This window comes from Psammomys obesus, unplaced genomic scaffold, assembly GCF_907164565.1.
Source record: "Psammomys obesus unplaced genomic scaffold, mPsaObe1.curated_primary_1811, whole genome shotgun sequence".
NCBI lineage: Eukaryota > Metazoa > Chordata > Mammalia > Rodentia > Muridae > Psammomys > Psammomys obesus.
The window spans coordinates 5164198-5185556 of NW_026596460.1; the positions used below are offsets into that span (position 1 = coordinate 5164198).

Consider the following 21359-nt stretch of genomic DNA (forward strand, 5'->3'; position numbering starts at 1 on the left):
GCCATTTGAAACTATGAACCTTTAAGATGGTACACAGTGCTGCACCCAAGCACAAACTATACCATGGTCTGTCTATAGACTTCAGATCAAGGAGTGTCTTAGTTTGTCTGTGATGACAGAAAGAATCCCCACGGCAAATGGCTAAACTGCTGAGAAGGAAGGGTGGTTCACGGGATGTGTCCAGAGGAAAAAGAAAGTTCTAAGCATCTTCTCCAGTCTGACTCAGCACAGAAAATATCACTTGGTGTGTCAGGGTCTCTTCACCTAGCTCCCAGGAAATAGTTTTAACCTCCAGGAGATGCGTGCATCACAGGGAATGTCGAAGCTTCCAGGTCCGTTGATGACATCAAGTCCCCCAGATAACACAGTGCATATCAGTGACAGTGGCTCATTTTCAGGATCTTGGAGCCACCGCTTGCACTGAGGTTACTCATAGATAGTGCATGTAGTAAACTTGGAATAAATATCAAATGCAACAACAACAAAAAGAAGCTGTGTCCATTGCTCTCATGCCTTCTGCCCCACTGTCCAAGGGTTATCAACTGCCCCTCAGGTTGCCCCTTATCTTCAGCAGCAACCCCTCTTCATCACCACTCTCAGCCTAGGGTTGCTGGAGAGTATAACAAAGGGGTGTATCACTGTGGACAGATTAATCACCACCTGCCACATCCAATACCTGAATTCCTGAAATGGTGTACTCCTGGCAGAACTGACTATCAGTGTCAGAAAACAGGAGATAAAAAGGATGATGAAGGACAGGAGAAGAAGGAGAGCTTTGATGTGGGCCTGTGTCCAGATATCCTGATGTTTTGAGAGGGTCAAGAGAGTTTTCTTCATGTGTCTTACCAACGATATGAGGAGCAAACTCATAAAAATGTTAAAGATAACAGTAGGGATTGTCCACATAATTATTTTTGTAGAAAAGAAGTAGAATTTCTCAAGCGAGTTTATTAAGCTATTCCCAGTGATATTCCAAGGTTGCTGGCCACTCCTTACATAGTTCTGATATACCATATGATTGCCTATGAAACACAGGATACTAGTTAAGCTTGACATCGCCACAGCACTGAGCAACATCCATGGTATCCACCCAGGCACCCTGTACTTTAGCCAGACGAATGCAGGGTGAGTTAAGGTTGCAATCTTCACACAATAGAAGAGTCCTAGCAAGGAGCAGAACCAGAGAGTAACAGCAATCAGGAAGTCCCCAATTAAACTTAGGAGCTGCATCACAGGGTTGTATGGGAAGCTTGTTGGATTCAGGAAAACATAAATATTTTTACCTATCACCACCCATTGGAGACAGAAGCAAGAGGCCGCTAGACTGATCAGTAACTTATTATGAGCTGACAGTGATCTCCGGAGCAACCATTTCATGCCCAGGGCTATGATGATAAATCCATTGCCTGCCACTGCTACCAGGCACAAAAGGACTAAAATGATAAATAAAGTGATAACTGTCTTATCAGTAGTCTGACATCCCAGAACTGTATGACCTGTGCTCATTCATCCTGTGGGCATGAGGGGTCCCATGAAGAGCTATTTGTTGCTCTAAGAAGTCTCTCCCCAAGCCTGAGGTAGAGAAGTGATGTCAGATCTGAAGGTACAGGGGCTCTTCTCTTCAGAAGAGATGCAAATGTTGCCAAGACTAACTTTCTAAAGTCTCCCTGCCTGCCTGCCTGTAATTTGCCTGTTCGCTTCCCTATCCCCTACCCATTGTCAACATCAGTGTGAATAATGGATCAGGGCCTTGCATGTGGTGTCTCTTACATAGGCAGTTATGCTTCTCTAATCTGATACTTAAGATCACACAGCTGGGGCTGCTTGGTAACAAAATCCACAGAGCATGCATCCTACGGAACGTCAGAGCTCGTGTCCATGATGGGGGTGACAGGTGATTTCCTGGTTCTAGACATTGTTCTAGGTGCCCCCAAAAAATTTAATTCTTGCAGCAACTCTACATGAAAGAGGTACAATAAGAACATCCACTTGACGGAGAGATAAAAACTGATCTAAACTTCTCCTGAGAGAGCTTAGCTCAAGGTCTAATCAGTTGAGGACTCAGCATCACAGAATAGAGTGGAAGAGAGGCAATTACACAGAGTGAAGCAGGAAATTTCTCTCAAAACTTTAGAAAATATTTGGTTAACAGTGACGTTCACAGTGGTATCTCACCAAGATAGCTCTAAACCAGTGGGACAGGCAGTGAGTGCCCTCACCTAGAGACGGGCTTCCACCCAAGTGTTTGTGAGTGTTTGAGCAAAACAGTGAGCCCTCTGGTTCCTTATGTCCTTCTCTGTAATGTGAAAAGTACTTGTTCTAAGGCGGAGGCTTAGAACCTTGGGGTCTTCATTATGTTGTGTGAAGACATCAAGGTTAATTTCATAGAAAAAAGAAATTAAGCCTCAAATAACAGATGAAGACTCATATTTAAGTCACAGCAGAAGACCAAGAGCCACACTAATTCCAAGACCAGCCCCTCTTGACACAGGTAGCAACGTAATATACACCTCTATCTGCTTCAACCTTAGCAACTCTGCATTCCACCTGGAAACTCTTTCTTTGCTGATTAAAGTCATGAGGCTGACTAGATGTGGAAGTGGAGCGAAGTACTTGCCAACAAGCCTGAAAGACCTGAGTTCCTTCCCTGGAAACTACACAAGGGGGGAAGGAAAGGAACAGCTCCACAGAGTTGTCTTCAGGTCTCCACATGGACACCTTATTGAGAGCACAGGAGCACACATACACAGACAAATGAAAAATATTTTTAAAAATTAAAAAGCTGAGGAAAGCGCTCACTAAGTGCTTATTACACAAGTATGAGATTCTGTGTTTATCTCCCCAGAAATCATGGAAAAAGACATGCATGTCTGAGAATCAGTAATCCCAATGCTGGCCACCAGCCTGTGAAGGGGCGGGGGCACAGGCATTCGGGAGCTCCAGGTTCCCTCCTTGTGTTCTGGTTTCTTTGGCTGGCTTTTGACTGTTTTCTTCTGGAACCTGGAGAAAAGAGGCAAACCGGATCTTTGAACTCTTGAGATTGGGCACCAAAAACCTTTCAGTATAGAAAACTCCCATCTCTTCCTTCTACCTCCCACATGATCAATGGCTCAGAAGATTAAAGATATGTAATTAACCCCAGTTGATTTAAAAACTATTTGTGAACATCTCCTATTCCCTAATAATGCTATGAAAAGCACTAGGCTATAACAGTAAATTACTTGCTGTCAAAGTGCTTTCATGCACAAATCACAAACCATAAACATTTACTGTGCATATATTATGTGTAAATTAAGTTCATTCAAAAAGATGAGTAGTATTTTATTTAAATACATAATTATTTTGTGGTATGTTTTTAATATTTACTTAATTTTGTGTGTAGAAGTGTTTTGCAATATATATATATGTATGTATATCTATATATACATATAGACATAATATGCATGGTATGCATGCCTGTTGCTCATAAAGGTCAGAAGAGGGCATCAGATACCTTGGAAGTGGAGTTACAGATGGTTGTGAGCTACCATGTGGGTGCAAGGAACTGAACTTGAGTCTCCTGCAAGAGCAATATGTACTCTTAACCACTGAGTCATCTCTTCGGCCTCATAATCCATGGTGATTTTCATCACTGCTTGTATTTGTGATATTTTGCTTTCTCTTATTTAGATTTAGCTTCCAGGTAGACAAAAAAATCTGATAAGTTTAAATTTTTCATAGTTTTCGTAAGTATAAATTGGAAAATAGTTTGATAGGAATCTAGAATAGAAGTTCTGGATAGAAATGCTCAACTCAAAAGAGGAAACAGCACCGTGTGTTCTATCTGTTGAATACTATGTATCATCCTATTCATCCCAGGAACTCTTAGACACGTTCAGCAGGGCTGGTGACATGGTTTAGCAAGTAAAGGCACTTGTTGTCAAGCCTAACAAGCTGAGGTCCATCCCCAAGACCCATACAGTGGAAGGAGAGAACCTATTTCTGAAAGCTGTACTCTGAAACCCTACAGAATCATGTGGCCTTCAGCCTAAACACACACACACACACACACACACACACACACACACTAACACCACAAATAAATGTTAAAAAGTAGTTCAGCAGCCCGGCGTAGTGGTTACATGCATGTAATCCCAACACTTGAGGAGGCAGAGGCAGGCAGATTTCTGTGGGTTCAAGGACAGCCTGGTCTACAAAGTGAGTCCAGGACAGCCAAAGCTACACAGAGAAACCTTGCCCCACCCCCAAAAAAAGATAGTTCAGCAACACTGAAATGCATAAAATGCTGTGTTGTATACCAGAAGAATGAGACAATAGTAAGGGCAGTAAAAACACAAGTACGTAGTCTGGAAATATGGTTTTATGGTTGAGGTGTGCTTAGTGCTTGCTTCTCTTTCAGGAAACCTGAGTTTGGTTCCTAGCATCCATGTCAGCAGGCTCACACAGCTCATAACTACGGTCTCCTGGCTTTTGTGGGCATCCACACATGCACACACACACACACACACACACACACACACACAAAAGTAGTAGTAATTTTGAAAGAAATCCATTTAGATTAGGAATGGCTAATATGTTCAGGTTCTATCAGGGATTCACTTAAGGCCATGATAGTGTCTCTGGCTAAAAAGTTAGCCTATAAAATGGATCTCAGTTTCCTCTCTGTCATATTAATATACAGATAGATGTTTGCAATCAAAAAGAAAACTGTCACCAGAATCCAACCACACTGGCAACCTACATTTCAGACTCTAGAGTTGTAAGAAATAGTCACTCAGTTTATGGTATTCTGATAAAGAGCCTAAACCAACCAAGACACAGCCATATGGATATTTATTAATTATATTCATTCCCTGCTTCATCATTGTGTTATGTATATAGTAAAACACACACAGAGTGATGGGAACTTAAGATAAGAGTTAACAGAAATTGAAATTGCCACATTTTTCTTTCCATTCCCAGTATTTCACCTTTCACAGGTTTTGGTCTGGAGAATGTTAATGTGAGCCACAGTGCCCAGGAAATACCCTCTGCCAAGCGCAAACAGGAGGACTAAGATCATCAAAGCCAACAGTTGCCATGTAGCCTAGCACTTGCCTTAGCATGTTGCCAGAAGGCTGAAGCAGGAAGGTTGAGAACAGCCTGAGCTTCATATGAACTGGTCTCAAAAATACCGAGTTATTAGGCTGTAGTTTCATCTTAAAGTCCTCATCTAGCCATCAGCAGTGCCCACGTCCAGCAAGAATGTACAGCACAGCAACAAAACAAAACATCTGAGAATTTCCTTTGTCTTTCATCTGCCTTCAATTGGCCAAAACCTAAAAGGCTTTTCACATCAGATGGTGCAATTCCACTGGACATGAGGTTAGGAACTGGACCTATAGTAGCAGAAACTCTTACTGACCTAGAGGAATCTGAAAAGGGCCTTGTGATGAGATCAGTTTTAGTCAGCTTACAAATAATTATGGTGGCAAAAACTGGTAAGAGCAAGGAAAGAAGGAAAAAAGAAAAGAAAGGTAAAAGAAAGGCATTGAAAAGAGATGGGGCTTAACAGAGCAGTGGCTGAGGGGACAGCTGGGGTCACAAGGTGGGTGGCCTGCAGGAATCTGTTCTATGGAAACAACTGACAATGGCTATGTCTTCTTAAAGGCAGTACAGACTGAAATGAGGCTTGAAGAAGACAATTTCATGTAGAACTACAGGAGCATCTGAGGAAATGAGGCCATTAGCTACAAAAAACTTGGGTGATTTGGAACTCAGTCCAGGGACAAACAGAAATGAAGGGGACAATAGGAACACAGAGACTTTTAAAAGGTCTTGTGGAGCATGGAAGAAGTGAGAAAAAGGAAGAAAATGAGAGCGTACCCAAACCTTATGAATTCTTCCTATGCATGAGCTCATTTGTCACAGTACTGATATGTGTTCACTTGAGAGCAGAGACACCTTTGGTCCAAGGCCTTGAAAGCTTATGATCGGGCAGCATGTACATCCTAAGTGTTATCCTGAGGGCCTTTCGTAGCTTGGGGTTACTAAGCACAAGGATGATGGAATTCAAAGAGATGCCCATGTAGATTATGACTTCCCTGGCCCAATACCAGTAACTCTGAATGGTTTTAATTTTTGTAGAAGAAGTTATCAGGGACAGAAAAAAGCATATATAGAAGATGAAGAAGAAAGTAAGGGATTTCAGAGCCATGGTATGAGCCTGAGTATGGGGATCACAAGGTCCAAGCCTGTGATCCCTCATCTTCCCCACATGCTGGTACAATGAGAACATGAGCAAGGTAATGGACACTAGGAACAGGAAGAAAGGAGTGAACCACATGAGCACTGCATGGGACAGGTAATAGTACCAATAGAAGTCCAGTGACAGGTAACCAAAGGTGCAGTAGTTTCCTTGTAAACCCTGGGAGATGGTCATCTGAGTCGCAATGTTGTTTCCAGTGGCAGATATGATGGCTGACAGGCCACCCATGATGAGAGAAGCAATCAGCAGCCTGGGAATTAACCGGGAAATCCGCCACTTGAGCCAAAAGAGGATCGGGTGGGAGAATACGGAGACCTTCACACAGTAGAAGATGGCAAGCCAGGCGGTAAGCCAAAAAATTAGAGTGGTGATGAAGTCCCAAAGGACGCCAAAAAGGTTTGCTTGGTAACAAAAATCAAAGAAGGCCAAGAGATTAGACAGGGTGGCTATCCCATGCAGGCAGAACCGGGAGGAAGCAAGAGAGGCCACAATCATGTCAGCTGCGGGTAGTACCCGTTTCTGCACCCACTCTTTGCCCAGCACTATGATCACGAAGCTATTCTGCAGCATAGAAACCAACGACACCAGGCAAAAGATGATCATGAAGCTCAGTGTGGGTGTGGAGGGCATCTCGTTGAGGAAGGATCTGTTCAGGCAGGCTCCAGAAAACTGAAACACAGCCACGGGGGAAAACCGAATCTATGGCCAGACCGCAGCTGGGAGCAGAAACATGGAAACTCCCACCCTGGATTCATGCGAAAGCCCACCCACCAGCAGAGCTCCGGTACCCAGGACTTGAGCGGCAGTAATTGCAGTCTTCCTAGACATGTAAATCACTCCCATTTCAATGACACCTGTCTCAATTTGTATAACCTCCATTTGCCTATTCTGCTGCAACCAGGCGTATGCAAATGTTAGCAGGAGATACTATGCAGTGGTTAGAAATACTTCTATTTTGCAGGGGTATTCTTTTTTCTTTACATTTATTCTTTGACAATTCCATACATATATACAATGTATCTTGATCATATATATCCCTAAAGCCCCCTTCCATTCCTTCAGCACCCACCTACACATTCATCCTCCTCCCACCTGCATGTCTCCTTTTAGTAAGCTGCAGCATCTAACTGGTGTTGCCTGAATATACCCCGATGTAGGACCATTCACTGGAGAACAGGCAACCTACACACACACACACACACACACACACACACACACACACACACACACACACACACAGACTCTTCATCCCCCAATATCTTCCAAATTAAAATAGCTCCTCAGTAAACGGTGAACCTCTTCCATCCTTGCTAGAATGTTGACTGGTTTCATTCTTTAAAAAAGAACAATATTTTTTTTGAGAACTTTATACATGAGCAAGTGTATTTTGACCATATTCTGATAGGGGCTCCTGATATCCAGGGAAATGAAAAGACAAGTAATAATAATAATAATAGGCACAAGGGCCAACCAATGTTCTTGTATACACATAAACTTGACCACATCTCTCCTGCAACTCTGTTCTTGCTTCCACAGGCCTTGAAGGAAGAACAGAGGGACAGCCATGTGATTTAGTCTCTGCCAAAATGCTCATGTGAAACCTTGATCCATCCCCCCAAGTGACCCTCCCTTCCTCCAGGCCATCTTTAGAGTCTTACCTTACAACTATAAAATAATCGATGACAGTGTGAGTTACCAGTATGTGGAGGCAAACAAAAATCATAAAAAGCCCTGTTTTACTGTATTCATCTCTCAGTTTCTTTACAAGACAGAGTACATCTGAGCCTGTGTGTGCACATTAAAGCTGTTTTCCTAAAAACTCCTCAGTATCCTGTCTCTTCACCCAAAAATCACCAACCATATCCCTTCCATTCCTACAACTCCCTCAGAACCTCTCAATGTCTTGTCATGCACACACCCAATTTCATGTCTTTAGAGTTTTTGTTTGCTTTCTTGCTTTGTATATTTGGTTCCAATTGGTGCTTCCCAGATAGATATGGGGCCTTCCAGTCCTACATCAGCAACCCACTAGTGGCCACATTGCTGAAGAAAAATGACTCACTTTCTCAGGTAGGGGTGGGGCTTTATGAGCCTCCTTTGCACATGCTGGAATTTTGATTTTCTTGACTACGTAAAGATTTTGTGCAAGTAACCACAGCTGCTATGAGTCCATCAGTGTAATGGCCCTGTCATATCCGTTTTACAACAGTTTACTCTTATATTCTTTCTATCATTTCCTCCGTGAGGTTCTCTAAGCCTTGGGTCAGAGAAAGTGATATAAATGTCTGATTTAGAGCTGAATCTCATAGTCAGTTACTCTCAGCACCTTAGCAGTTAGGAATTTCTGAATTAATTATAACCAATGCAAAAAGAACCTTTTTGACCAATGTTAAGAGCAGCACAAATCTCTGGGTATAATGCACAAACATTTAGAAAGCTGTTTGATATTCTCGGATACAGTCTATGACCTCTCCAGCCATGGGCTTTTGGCCAGGTTTACAGAAGTAGGCAACTACTTCTGCACTTCCCTACTATGCAGCAACCTCAAATTCATTCAGAAAACAGTTGGTTACCCCTAAAAAAAGGCATACCACTATTGGACCAGTGGGTACATTTTGACTGGCAAGCACATTGTTGCTTAATGTGCTATTTCCTTCTAAAGGACTTCTTAAAAGATACTGTTACTCATATTTCCTTCTCTGAGACATAACTTACCTGGAGACCTTCAAGTGTCATTAAGTGCCCTTTAGACACTACACTAAGGCTTAGGCCCTGGGTCAGTGGCATATGGAGACAGTATTTGTGCAAGGTTTGGAAAATCTCCCTACCCAGTGACCTTTCACATTGCCTGCCAGACTCCATAGTACAGTTTCTAGCTAAGATATGAATTTCCCTGGTGTATTACTTTCAGATATGCTGTCCATTAACATCTTAGCTTTGATGTGTTTGAAAAATAAGTTTTAACTTGAACACAGGGAACTTCCCAGAGACTCATACTCCAACCAAGGACTATTCATGGAGATAACCTAGAACCCCTGCACAGATGTAGCACATGATAGTTCAGTGTCCAAGTGGGTTACATAGTAAAGGGAAGAGGGACTGTCTCTGACATAATCTGATTGGCCTGCTCTTTGATCACCCTCCTAAGGGGGGGAGCAGCCTTACCAGGCCACAGAAGATGACAATGCAGCCACTCCTGAGGTGATCTGATAGACTAAGATCAGAAGGAAGGAGAAGAGAACCTCCCCTATCAGTGGACTTGGGGAGGGGCATGCGTGAAGAAGGGGGAGGGAGGGTGGGATTGGGAGGGGAGGAGGGAGGGGCTTATGGGGAAATATAAAATGAATAAAGTGTAATTAATAGTAAAAAATTTTTTAAAAAAGAAATTGTTCCTAAAATGGCTCAGAGGAAATGAGTAGACAAGTATGAGGAAGAACAAATAACAGAAAAGGAAAAGTGACCCAGAAAGTACATCACAGTAGGAGCTGAGAAATAAAACTACAAGAAAACTCAAGACAAGTCTGGGACCAAAAGAAGAGCCTGCCTCATGTGGAGTGAACTCCATTCTACAACAACACCTAAGATCATAATAACTATCCTGCGAGAAGCCTTGCCATTCATCCAGTGATTTATGTCACACAGGTTACATCTTGCCTTCACCACCAACCACACAAAATAAACTGGTCCAGATCAACCACCCCAGCTCAGGGAGCAGTGCAGAGATCTAACCTATGCATATGAACAATGGAAGAGACAACAAGGAAAAGAGTGAAGAGGAAGTGAAGATGCAGCATAAGGTGGAGATGCGAGGACAAAGGTAAGACAGGAATTCCCTCTTGAGATACCAATAAACCTAAAGTCAGGGTCTTCTAGGATGGCTCACAGAGAACGCTCTGGCTGCTGACTTTATTGACCCCCCCCCCTCCACACACACACACTCAAGATGACACAAGTGGGAGGGCTATGCATAAAATATCAAAGAGAAATGAAAACAAGAACAAGAATGTACAGATTTAAAGTGAAAACTATAAGGAAAGAATATACAGCCAACTGGAGAACACCATTTGATTGGAGAATTGCTTTGTGTTTTAGTAAGTCTTCAAAAGGTTATAGAAGGAACGATAAGCCAAATGACTCAGTAGGCAGCTCCAGGGTCTAGGCCGAGTGCTTTGCAGGCTTCCCGCTGGTTCTCCTTGGAGATGGCAGCAGAGAGCAGCAGCCTCTGAGCGTTTCACAATGTTTTGGCTCTTCTCGAAATTCCTGGGCCAGAGGCCAACTTCCTGATGTCATCATCAAGCAAGTTGAGGCCATAACACACACACCCTGTTGTAGCCATGTGTAACTAAGTGTACATTGTGTGCTCACAGGCAGCCTCATGCTACTCGCTCCACCGCTAAAGCACACCCCTGGCCAGAACCCGGATCTTCTTCCCAAAGACTGCACCTTCTCTGCTGCAGTTGATGGCTCCACAATCTCGCGTCTCAGTCCCTTTCATGAGAAAGCTGGATCCAGGCCTGGGGTGTAGGTGAGCTGGTAGAATGCTTGCCTTGCCTGAGTTCAGTCATCAGCAGCTGCACACGGTGGCACACGCTTGTAATCCCAACACTCAGGCACTGGAGGCAAGAAGACTCAGTGGCGAATTGGATGCCAGCCTGGGCTACAGAGTTGGTCTCAGAAAAACAAAGGTGAGGAAGAGGAGAGTGAGGATTTTCCCCAAACACCTGTTTTACCTCACAGTGGTTCCTCTGACAAGTCTCAGAGAGCCCCTAATCCATTCACAGTCTACCACCAAAAGACAGTATAAACAGACCCATCCCTTTGGCTGTTTTCAACAGTCCTTCAGGTATAGAACAATATTCAAAACATCAAATCTTATCATAAAACTTTAGATCACGTTTCTCTTTCCTGAAGGTGTCTAAAGCAAATAGATTATTTTCTGTGACACAATTGGCAATGTTGTTTTTCAGGATGCTGCCTGAGTCATCTACAAGAAGACCAGTGTCAAATAAGTCACAGCAGGATCTTGGGTTCCAGATGGAAAATTCTGCAAAGAGCTATACATATTTCCTTCCTTTTAATTCTCTGTGCTAATAAATGTTTTTGTTTGTTCGTTTCTGTTCATTAATTTTTCATTTTGTTTTGCTTTTCCTTATTACATTTTAATGCATTGTGTCATCTTTGAGATACATGAAATATGCTACATTTGGTAAATTTCCTGAATCCTTCAGCTCGTTCTCCAATGGACCTCTGCGTACCCTGTAGTGAATACATCAGGACTTCCATATTCGTACATGGTTTTTGCAGCTAACTGTGCCAGGGAAAGGTGGATGGAGAAGGAAATGTTTTAATGTCTAAGCAACATATATGTGTTAGGCATAGAGTTAAGAATTGTTTTTCTTAAAAATGTTCTAAATATCTTTTTCTGGCCCTACAAACTTCCTCTCACTCTCTTTAGGTAAATAATTTAACATTGTAACATTGATTTTGATAAAATGCTACTATAAAATAGAACAAATTTGAAAAATTTCAATACTGTCATTCATCAAAATACACATCTGAGTGTGGGCCTACCAGCCTTTATCCCAGCACCCATGAGGAAGGACGACTTCAAATGCAAAGTCAGCTTATCCTATTTATACAGTGAGATCCTGTCTCAAAAACAGGATGAGTTCAGAGAGATGACTCAGATGACCAGAGTTCGATTCCCTGCATGTTGAGTAGCTCACAACTGCCTATAACTCCAGCTCCAGGAGATCTGGCCCTCTCCACTGGCCAGTGTGGGCAACAGCATATTTGTTAACATCCACATACAAAGACACATACATAAAAATAAAAATAAATCTTAAAAAAGCAAAAAAAAAAATTTCAAATATCAAAAATCATAACTTAGCACAAAAAAACTATCTATAGATGGTTAATATTGTTAATATTCAAATAAATCTCTATATTTTCATTTCTACTGAAAAACAGGACTTCCCGGTTACTTTTACAATTATAAGATTATCCTGTAAGGAGATCATTCATACATTTTTATTTTACTCATTGAAATGTTGCCTTTTCATTTTATTTTTTTATGTCAAGCATTTTTAATTATGTATACATTGGAGGTAAGTATGTCTATGTGAGTACAATGCCTAAGGAGGACAGTGTCCTGGAACTAAAGTTACAGGAAGTTATAAGCTGCCCAACATGGGTGCTGGGAAGCAAACTCAAGTCCTTCTGCAAGGACAGTACAAGATCTTAACCACTGAGCTATCTCCCAAGCCCTCTTTCTCACTTTCTTATACCATTTGAATAACCAGGAGCAATAAAGAGATCTTTAAAGGAATAAATCAATGTTCCCTCCTTGGTGTCATAAAGTTCATTAAGGCATTCCATCTCTGGTAGAGAGGATAATGTACAAAGCCTCTGTCTCCATAGTTTGCAGACTATGTCTAGAATGTTCTCATGGGCTACAACTAAAAAGAAATAGAGAAGGAAAAGCTTGGTGTTCTCATCCAACACAGTTGATCTATTGACAATTATTAAATATACTACGTATCCACAGGAGATTTCAAAATCAAGATTTTGCTCCATCGCAAGAAAACAAATCTGAAACTATTGTCCTTGACCAAAACTCAACCAAATGGACAAGGACAGATAGAACCTGGGTTTTTGTTGTTGTTTTGTTTATTTCTCAAAACTCTTCTAAAATGCCATATACTGACAAAATCTATTATGTTTTGTTGTATTGTAAAAAATAAAATCAAGAAAAGTTTCCTCTATTTTCACTTTTCCTGGGAGCCACTGAAAAACCTGTTCTCCAGTGTTAGAAGATCTGCTGAGACAAAGGAAAACATGAGCAGAGCGATACATGCTTTGAGATGTGGAAGAGAGACAGGGAGCACCACAGGGACAAGACAGTGCTGAGGGAGGGAGGAGGGTGTTGAGCATGACAAGTCTGAGCTGGAGCAGAGCAAGAAATCTTGGGAGGATGATCCCAGGCAAATAAAACTCTGTTGTACCTGTTTATTCTACTTTTCTTTCTGTCGCTGTGATGAAACACTGGCAAAAGTAACTTAAAGAAGGAAAGGGCTTTTTCAGGGCACATTTTGAGTTCATTGCCAAGGGAAGTCAGAGCAGGAACGCAAGCTGAAACCATGGATAAATATGTCACTGGCTTGTTCTCCTCTGGCTCACGCTCAGCCCCTCTCCTTATATGACCTAGGACCACCATCCCACAGGTGGCAATATTCACATTGGGATGGAACCTCCCACATCAATCATCAGCCAAGACAATTCCCTGCAGACATGGCCACAGGCCAATCTGAGCTGAGAAATGGCTCAGTTGAGACTATCTTCCCAGTGCCTCTTACTGTGTCAAGCTGACAGTAAAAACTAACCAGAACATCCAGGCATACAAAATTGTTGGGAAAGACGCAGGTTTAAGAGTGAAACAACAACTGTTGTTAAGATGAAAGAAAACAAACTATGTACACAAAAGAAGTAGTCTTAGTTTCAAATGTTTTCGATATAAAGAGCATTTCTACTATTGGAGCTAAATACTGCATATGCATTTTTAAAACATTAGAACTGCAATGAAGAGTGGGATAAAGGAAGGGTGTACCAGTACCGCAGGTGAAGAACTACAGTTCCACTTTTCACGATGGGAAGCATGCTCATAACTGAAAAATCAAAAGTAGTAGGGTATATAATTTAGACACACACATACACGTGCTCACATGTACATACATGCATGCACTCAAACAAGCATGTACACATGTGGGGCGCAAACATGGACATACACACATGCAAATACACACACAAGCTAACTTGTGTCAAAACAGCTTTCTTTAAAAAGGGAAAAGGTGAAGAAAGTGAGAGCAAGAATTACTGTTCTCAGCGGTATTTTTTCTTTTGTTTGTTTTTTTGCAAAATTTTATCTGGTACAAATATCTGGTTCCTTGGAACAAATGCATATGTGATTCTGACAAAAATCTCAGGGGGAAAATGAGAAAAAGCAGCAAATGGAGTGAAGTCTACACACAAAAAATAGTCAAATTATGTTCCCTTGATACTTACCAATGTTGATGCCTTTAAATGTAAGTATTCATTTTCTTCTTTCAATTAAGTTTTGGACTTTGTCCTCCATGAATAGGAATCATAATCATCTAATACTCATAACTTTGTTAAAATCTTCCAAGTATGTGTTTCTCATTAGCACTTGGAGGAAGAAAGGAGTAGAAATCAATATGAGTCATATTTGCTGAAATGGCTTAATCTTCTTGCTTACAGAGAAAAAACATAATCCAAAATTTCCATTTCACAAATTGTAAATTTCTCCTGATTTTTTTTCTACCCTCTGCCCTCTTCCTGACCCTCCTCCCATCCTGAAAAGCCCACATGCCTTCACAACCTTTCCTGCATTCTGAGGGGAATGTTGGTGGTAGCAGGTGATAAAGCATCATCTTGCCATGAGACCAAAACGTGATGACCTACATACCAGTCTGAGGTAGTGCTGGGAACTGGAGCCTGAAAGAGAGGCAAATTATTTCCCCCAAAATTTCCCTTGAACTCAGTGGGGGGGGGGGGGAAGTAAAATTAAATGCTATAGTGCAGCTTCCCCTGACAATCCTTACCCAAAAATCAATTAATTAGTTAATTAATTAGTTAGTTAGCTAATAATAAATAAAATAAAATTCCCAGTCTCTGTGTTTATCTGCATGAGATAAAAAGAGAGGTTCCAGTGTGGCTAGACCAGGCAGCTTAGAGAGACTACCAGGGGCTTCACTAACACCAGGTACATTCAGTATGAGCCAACAGTAGAGAAGCTTTCTGTTCTCAGGTAGGTGGGCTGGTGGGTGAACTCAGTTCCTCCCATCATACCAGGGAAACAAAAATAAAGGCAGAACAATGACAACAAAAATAATTTTAATCACAAGGTACTAAATGGCCCTAGAAGAGAAACTAGAGCTCCAACTGACTAACCTGATTTGAAAGCTTTGTGGCTGGCATGGTATTAAGCCTATTTGCAATCATCTTTTCCTGTGTAATCTTATTTTAAAATGCCATATGTGGTCCACTTTTGCTCTTTATTATTAGATACATAGTCTATGCTTCCACCTTGTCCTCAGAAAAATATAAAGCTCTGCAACTAAACCTTTGCCCTGAACTGAGCTTCCTAAAACCACAGGCTTCACTGTGTTCTCTACTGCTGGCCTGGCCAAAACAAACAGGTTTTATCTTGTTGCCATTTTTTTTCAGGGACTACATTTCACATTTCTGAACAAAATTGCTATTTTGAGTCACTGACAACTGTTTTCTCACCTTCTTGCTTCTCTTGTTCCTCATAATATTTCTTATTTACCACCAGGTGGCAATGAATAAATACGCCTAAGCAGCCAAACATTAGAAGCAGTCTAAGAAAATAGCATGCCATTCCAAAGAAGGTTGCAAAATAAAAATGCTCATCTTGACAGCGTCATAATAAAATTAACTTAGAACTAGTTTGTGATAAAGGAGCATGGGGTTCAGATTTTCATCTGCCTTCAGTTTGGTATCTGTTGTTTTCTCATTCTAATATAAGTTGTCTTCCTCAAACCACTGTAATCACAACACTAGACAAGGTCATGATCATGCAGTGTACAAGTTGGAGGGGAGTGGATTTCAGCTATAACCCAGTTGGTAGCATGTTTGCCTGGCATGCATGAGGCTCTAGGCTCAATTCTCAGCACTGAATAATCTGGATAGCAGTACACATCTATGATTTGAGCAATTGGGAGTTGGAAACAAGAAAATCAGAAGTTCAAGGTCATCTTCAGCTATGCAGAAAGTAGGTGAGACCTTGTCTTAAATAGATAAATAAAGGTTTGTTCATTGATAAGCTCCTTAGGGACACTGACAAGACAGACACAGCACACACACATACACATAAAAGGTTGTGGATATGAAATGCAAGAATCAGAATGCAAGCCTAAAAATGTTACCTGTGGTTTTCCTTTTTCTAAAGGGAAATTCTCCCACTACATTCCTATACCAATGTACTCTGAAATTTTTTTTTTGTTCATTTTTAAAGTTTTTATTTTGCCTGTACATGTATGGGAAGGAGGCATTCCATGGCACATGGGGAGAAGTGAGAGACATCTTGTGGAAGTTGCATCCATGTCTTTCCATCCATAACATGAGTCCCAGGGATTGAACTCGGGTCATTAGATGTGGCAGTGAGCACTTTCATCCAGTGACCTATCTTACCAATGTGCTTTCTTTAGGTTAAACAACAACAACAAAAATGATTACAGGTTTTAATGTATAAATACATCTCCAGTCTTTTAACCACATCTTTTGAATAATTTGGAGTCCTGCTTCTTCCTCTCAGAAGACTCAGCAACTTCCTCCTTCATCTGTGGTATCCTAAAAGGTTCCCCCTTCTTGGCATTCCATTCAAAGCCCAAAACCAATCCTCAAAGCTTCCTGCTAGGTGTAACTCCAAGATTCTGATTCTTCTCTCTCTTCTGGTTACTATCTAGGAAGCTTAATCCCTTTCCTTTTCATCAGCTTCTCTGGAAGAAAAAAAAAATAGTCCAACTTTACTACCTATCATAGTCCCTTTGTTGTGCTGTAGCAGAATTTCTGACACTCTCTGAAATTTTTGTCTAACAATTATGGGGACTAGGAAATGCAAGAAAATAATGTTGGTACCTTAAGGAGGTTTTCTTACTGTACCATCCTATGTCAGAAGGTGGATGTGCAAGAGAGGACAAAGGGGACAGAGCCCACCATTACCGCAAATGCACTATTATGAAGATGCCAATAATCTGTTCATGGATCTGAGCCTTATGACCTAATCACCTTTCAAAAGTCCTATCTGTCATTGCTAATGCACTGGGGAGTGAGGTTCCCACATAGAAGCTTTAGGCACACATCCAAACCCTAGTATTGTCTCTCCAAGAAATGCCTCCAGCTATCTGCAATCTTCAATATGCGCAATCAAGTTGCCTTACTCATCAAAGGCAGCCTAAAAACATTAGCTTCTGCCTATTTTGTCTGGAACTGACATTTATCCACGTCGTCATGTGCCCACCAAAAAGGTGGTCCCATGAGGATTAAACCTCTGCATAGTATTCATGCATTAAATTAAAGGAGCTGAGTCAGAATACCTGAAGGACCATTCTTGGTAGAGTAGGGTGAGCTCTTTGAAATTATGAGCATGTCCCCACACAGAAAAGAGCAGATTCAAAGAAGCTAGAGTCCAAGAGAAGGGAAGGATGACAGGGTTTTGGATTTTCCAAGTGAAACCAGATCTTGGAGTCATACAGAGAAGAGAAAGGAAAAGTGTAACAGAAAAATTCCTCTGTAGAAGTCACACCTTATGCTCTAACATAAGCATGAGGTTGGTTAAAATGGCAGAGGCTACATTTTTCCTCAGGATTTTCCTAACATATAAGGATGCTACTTGATGCTTTCTTTTAAACAAGAGTTTAAGGGCAAGGAAAACAATAAACATCATAATTAAGGAATTATGATAAATGAGGACTCTGTCCTCATTCTGATAAATGAGGACAGTATCACCCCTTTAAACATTTAGGAAATTTATCTAGGTGTTTCTGATTGTCACCAGTTGGGGGAGGAGGGGTGCTATTGGTACGTATTTGCTCATTGGTTGGGACCAAGATGTGTCTGTCCCACACAACAAAATGGTCCCCCATCCCCAGCAATGACATTGAGTTTCCCACCAGACATCTGTGTGGGTGAAAAATATCTGAGCTAAGAATTTAACTACACTAAATATAAACACAAAGTAATTTTTGCACTGCTCTAAGATGTAATGATTTTTCCAGGAATAGAACAACCAAATGAATTCAGGAGTTTTGAAATGTTGTTTGGTTTGAATCTCTCCCATGAGTTCATGATCATCTGAGAAAAGGCAAGAATTAGTGACAACTCATCCACAGTGTTTAAGTTAGCAACACATAACTTAAACCTGCCTATATTTGGATCTGAACCCTACATATAGGGGCAAGCAATTGTCTGTTTCATTATACCACCTGCTGTATGTGTCCATGAAAATGATCAAAATGAATATTTATTTATCATAAGTAGATTTTCTTTATATATTTATGTTATAATTAAGACAATATTTTTTGTTTTTAATCATACTTAAAACAAACTATATTATTTGTTAATTTAATTTCACTAGTACATAGTGGTCATTCCCTCAGATTTTCCTTGGAAAAGGCTGTGTGACAATTAAAGTAATATATTCGATTTTTTGAAAACACTTAATTTAGCTCACAGCCTTGGAGTTCCAAAGCCCAATATCAGGAGGTCCTGACTGGTCCGACCTCATGAGGGTAGGAGATGGTGGCACAAATAGCAGGACTGTCTCCAGGAGAAATGCTCAAGAAAGAGAAAAGGACAGACACTGCGTCCTGCAGTCTCTTTTCAAGGCATAACTGCAATGGCTTTAAAACCTCTGCCACTGTCCAGCTTCCAAAGTTTCTAAACCTTTCAGCGTGCACCACCCTGGGGACCAAGCCCATAACATGTGGGCCTTTGGAGGATCCTGCCCATATTCATAGCAGAGAAGAGGCACTGGTCCAGAGTTGCTGGAGACGATTACTTGGCCTCTGCTGACTTCAACTTCCTCAGCCATCAAATGAGCAAAGGAGGGGCTGGAGACAGCTCAGTGGTTAAGAGCACTGGCCACTCTTACAGAGGACCCAGGTTTGACTCTCAGCACCTGTATGGCAGCTCACAACCACCCCTAACACCAGTTCCAGGGGTATTTCCTCTCCTCAACTGGAGCATTGCATGTGTCTGGTACACACACATTCATACACATAAAATAAAATGGGTAAATCTAAAAAAGAAAAAAAAAAAAAAAATAAATAAATAAATAAACTTCATCTCCTGGAGAAGGAATAGTGACTCAGAGGTTAAGAGTTACTACGCTTGCAATAAGTTCCCAGCACCCACATCAGGTGGCCCACAAACACCTGCCACTTCAGTTCCAGGACATCCATTGCCCTTTTGACCTGTGCAGGCACTGCATACATATAAAACGCACACAGGCACAGGCATATAAACATATGCATAAAACTAAAGTGGAAAATCTTCCAAAGAAATGAAAGTGTGTCTTTTGTGGGAAAACAGGTCTCAGCAGTCATTTAAAGAATCTGCTTTTCAAAGTTGATGGAGAGAGCATCTTTCTGGTAGATGGGCCATCTCCTCCCTGGGAGCAGCAGGAAGCTGGTGGTGAGGTGAGGTGAAGGGCAGGAAGCAGCTGCTGAGATGGATAGCAACAGCAGGAACATAACAGCTGTGGTGGAAGCAGCAGCTGTGTGGGGGCGTGCAAGCCCACAAAGGGAGGTCCCTGGACTGCATATCCACACAAGTTGGTGAGGTGCACAAAGTCCAGTGCCATTGTCATGTGTCATCTGTCCCACAGGCTTTGTACAAATTGATTTTTAAGTGTAAAAGATCTTCCTTCAAACCAGACAATGTAAGTGTACTGTATTTGCATAAGCAGCCTTGTCCTAGGGTGAGACTTTCTTTTTCTGATGTCCTTAACATTGACAACAACCCCTGTTCTGAGCTTCTGACAGGGATGCTTTCTGTTGCTCCATCACCTTGAGACTGCTACGATTCAGGGACCTACATTTGCGTGTGTGTATTCTCTACATTAATAAACAAGCATATGTATCAGTTTTTCTGAAATGCCTTCATTCATTCAACTACTAGTCTGACAGCGTTTTCCATATTAGTATATTAGGTAGGCTTCACTAACTCTTTGACAGTAGCAGAGAATTCTCTAGTAACAATGTCCTATAACTGCTTAGGGGGCTCTGAGATGGCCATGGATTGCTCTCCAGGTGGGCTCACTTGAGCCAGAAATCTCCTGAGTACTATATACAATGCAGTTTGAGCTCATAGGAACTGATGTGACTCTCTCACTCGGTCACTCTTTTATATTCATTTTATTTTATATATATGTTTCATATATATGCATGTGTGGTGTTCAGGGAGTTTAGAATAGGGTGTCAAAAGCTCTGAAACTAGAGTTGTGGATGGTTGCGAGCAATCATGTGAGTCCTGGGAACAGAACCTCTATTATCTGCAATGGCAACAAGTACTCTTGACTTCTGGGCCACCTCTCAGAAGTTAAGGAGACACCTCAGATGGGCATCACATTGTGCCTCAGCTTCTCCCCACAGACCAGTGGCCCATGTTACTTGGTTACCATCATTCTCTCCAGACCTGGATGCTATTTCCCTGACACCCAGTGTTCTTTACCATCTCCATATTTTGTGAATACTCTCAATCTATGGATCCCAAAGAACTTGGTCACCCCTACCAAGATAATCAGATCCCTATTGATTAGTGCCACAGACAAGTGCCAAATACAGCAGTTAATATTCTGGTTTCAGATTATCTGTGTTTGAAGGTCGCCCCCCCCCTTTTGACCTGATGCAGACAGAACTTTGAGCCAGTTACTTGACCTTTGCTGAATTAAGTTTCATTATCCACCAGAAGAGTGAGGGAATCATGAGTTCCTATAAGATCAAACTGTAGTGAATGTAGAGTTTTCAGGACAATTATTACAGAGTCAGGCTAAAAGTTATCTGCTCTTAGAGTTAAACAGATGAAGCTCCTTTTCTAATGTCTCCACAGAGCACCTCATTTCTTTCATGTTGCCTTGTCTCAGAGATTTTCCATGGGAAAGAAAATTATTCTGAAATTGTGCAGGATCACCAATGATTTTGTTGCTGAGAGCTAATTCTTTAATAGGTAATCTTAATGTTAAAGGGCCTTTATATCACACCATGAAGTCCTGCCCCAGAGTTCAGGTAAGATCTTCTACCCCCGGACATAAAGTGAGTAAACTATAAAAAAATAAATTTAAATTAAAAATCTTCTACCCAAAGCCAAGAGAACTCAAAACATTTGCTCACAGATCAAAGGCCATAAGATAGTAGGGTTGACAACTGGGAAATACAGTTTCTTTAATTGTACATGAATGCCCATAGATCTCGGTATTATACTCTCAACTCTTCAAGGACCAAAAGAGCTCCCTTCCCATACAAGACTTATGCTTGTTTCTTGCTCTCCTTATCAGCCAGCTACAACTGGGTGC

The 21359-nt window shown here is 41.4% G+C and overlaps 2 protein-coding genes across 2 annotated transcripts; both read right to left on the reverse strand.

Moving 5' to 3' along the window:
• Nucleotides 1–567: 567 nt before the first annotated feature.
• Nucleotides 568–1533, reverse strand: Tas2r60 (taste 2 receptor member 60). Its single transcript, XM_055598280.1, has one exon. The coding sequence runs from the start codon at nucleotides 1504–1506 to the stop codon at nucleotides 568–570; it is 939 nt and encodes a 312-aa protein (XP_055454255.1). The 5' UTR covers nucleotides 1507–1533.
• Nucleotides 1534–5923: 4390 nt separating this feature from the next.
• Nucleotides 5924–6877, reverse strand: LOC129669940 (taste receptor type 2 member 143-like). Its single transcript, XM_055598317.1, has one exon. The coding sequence runs from the start codon at nucleotides 6875–6877 to the stop codon at nucleotides 5924–5926; it is 954 nt and encodes a 317-aa protein (XP_055454292.1).
• Nucleotides 6878–21359: the final 14482 nt, after the last annotated feature.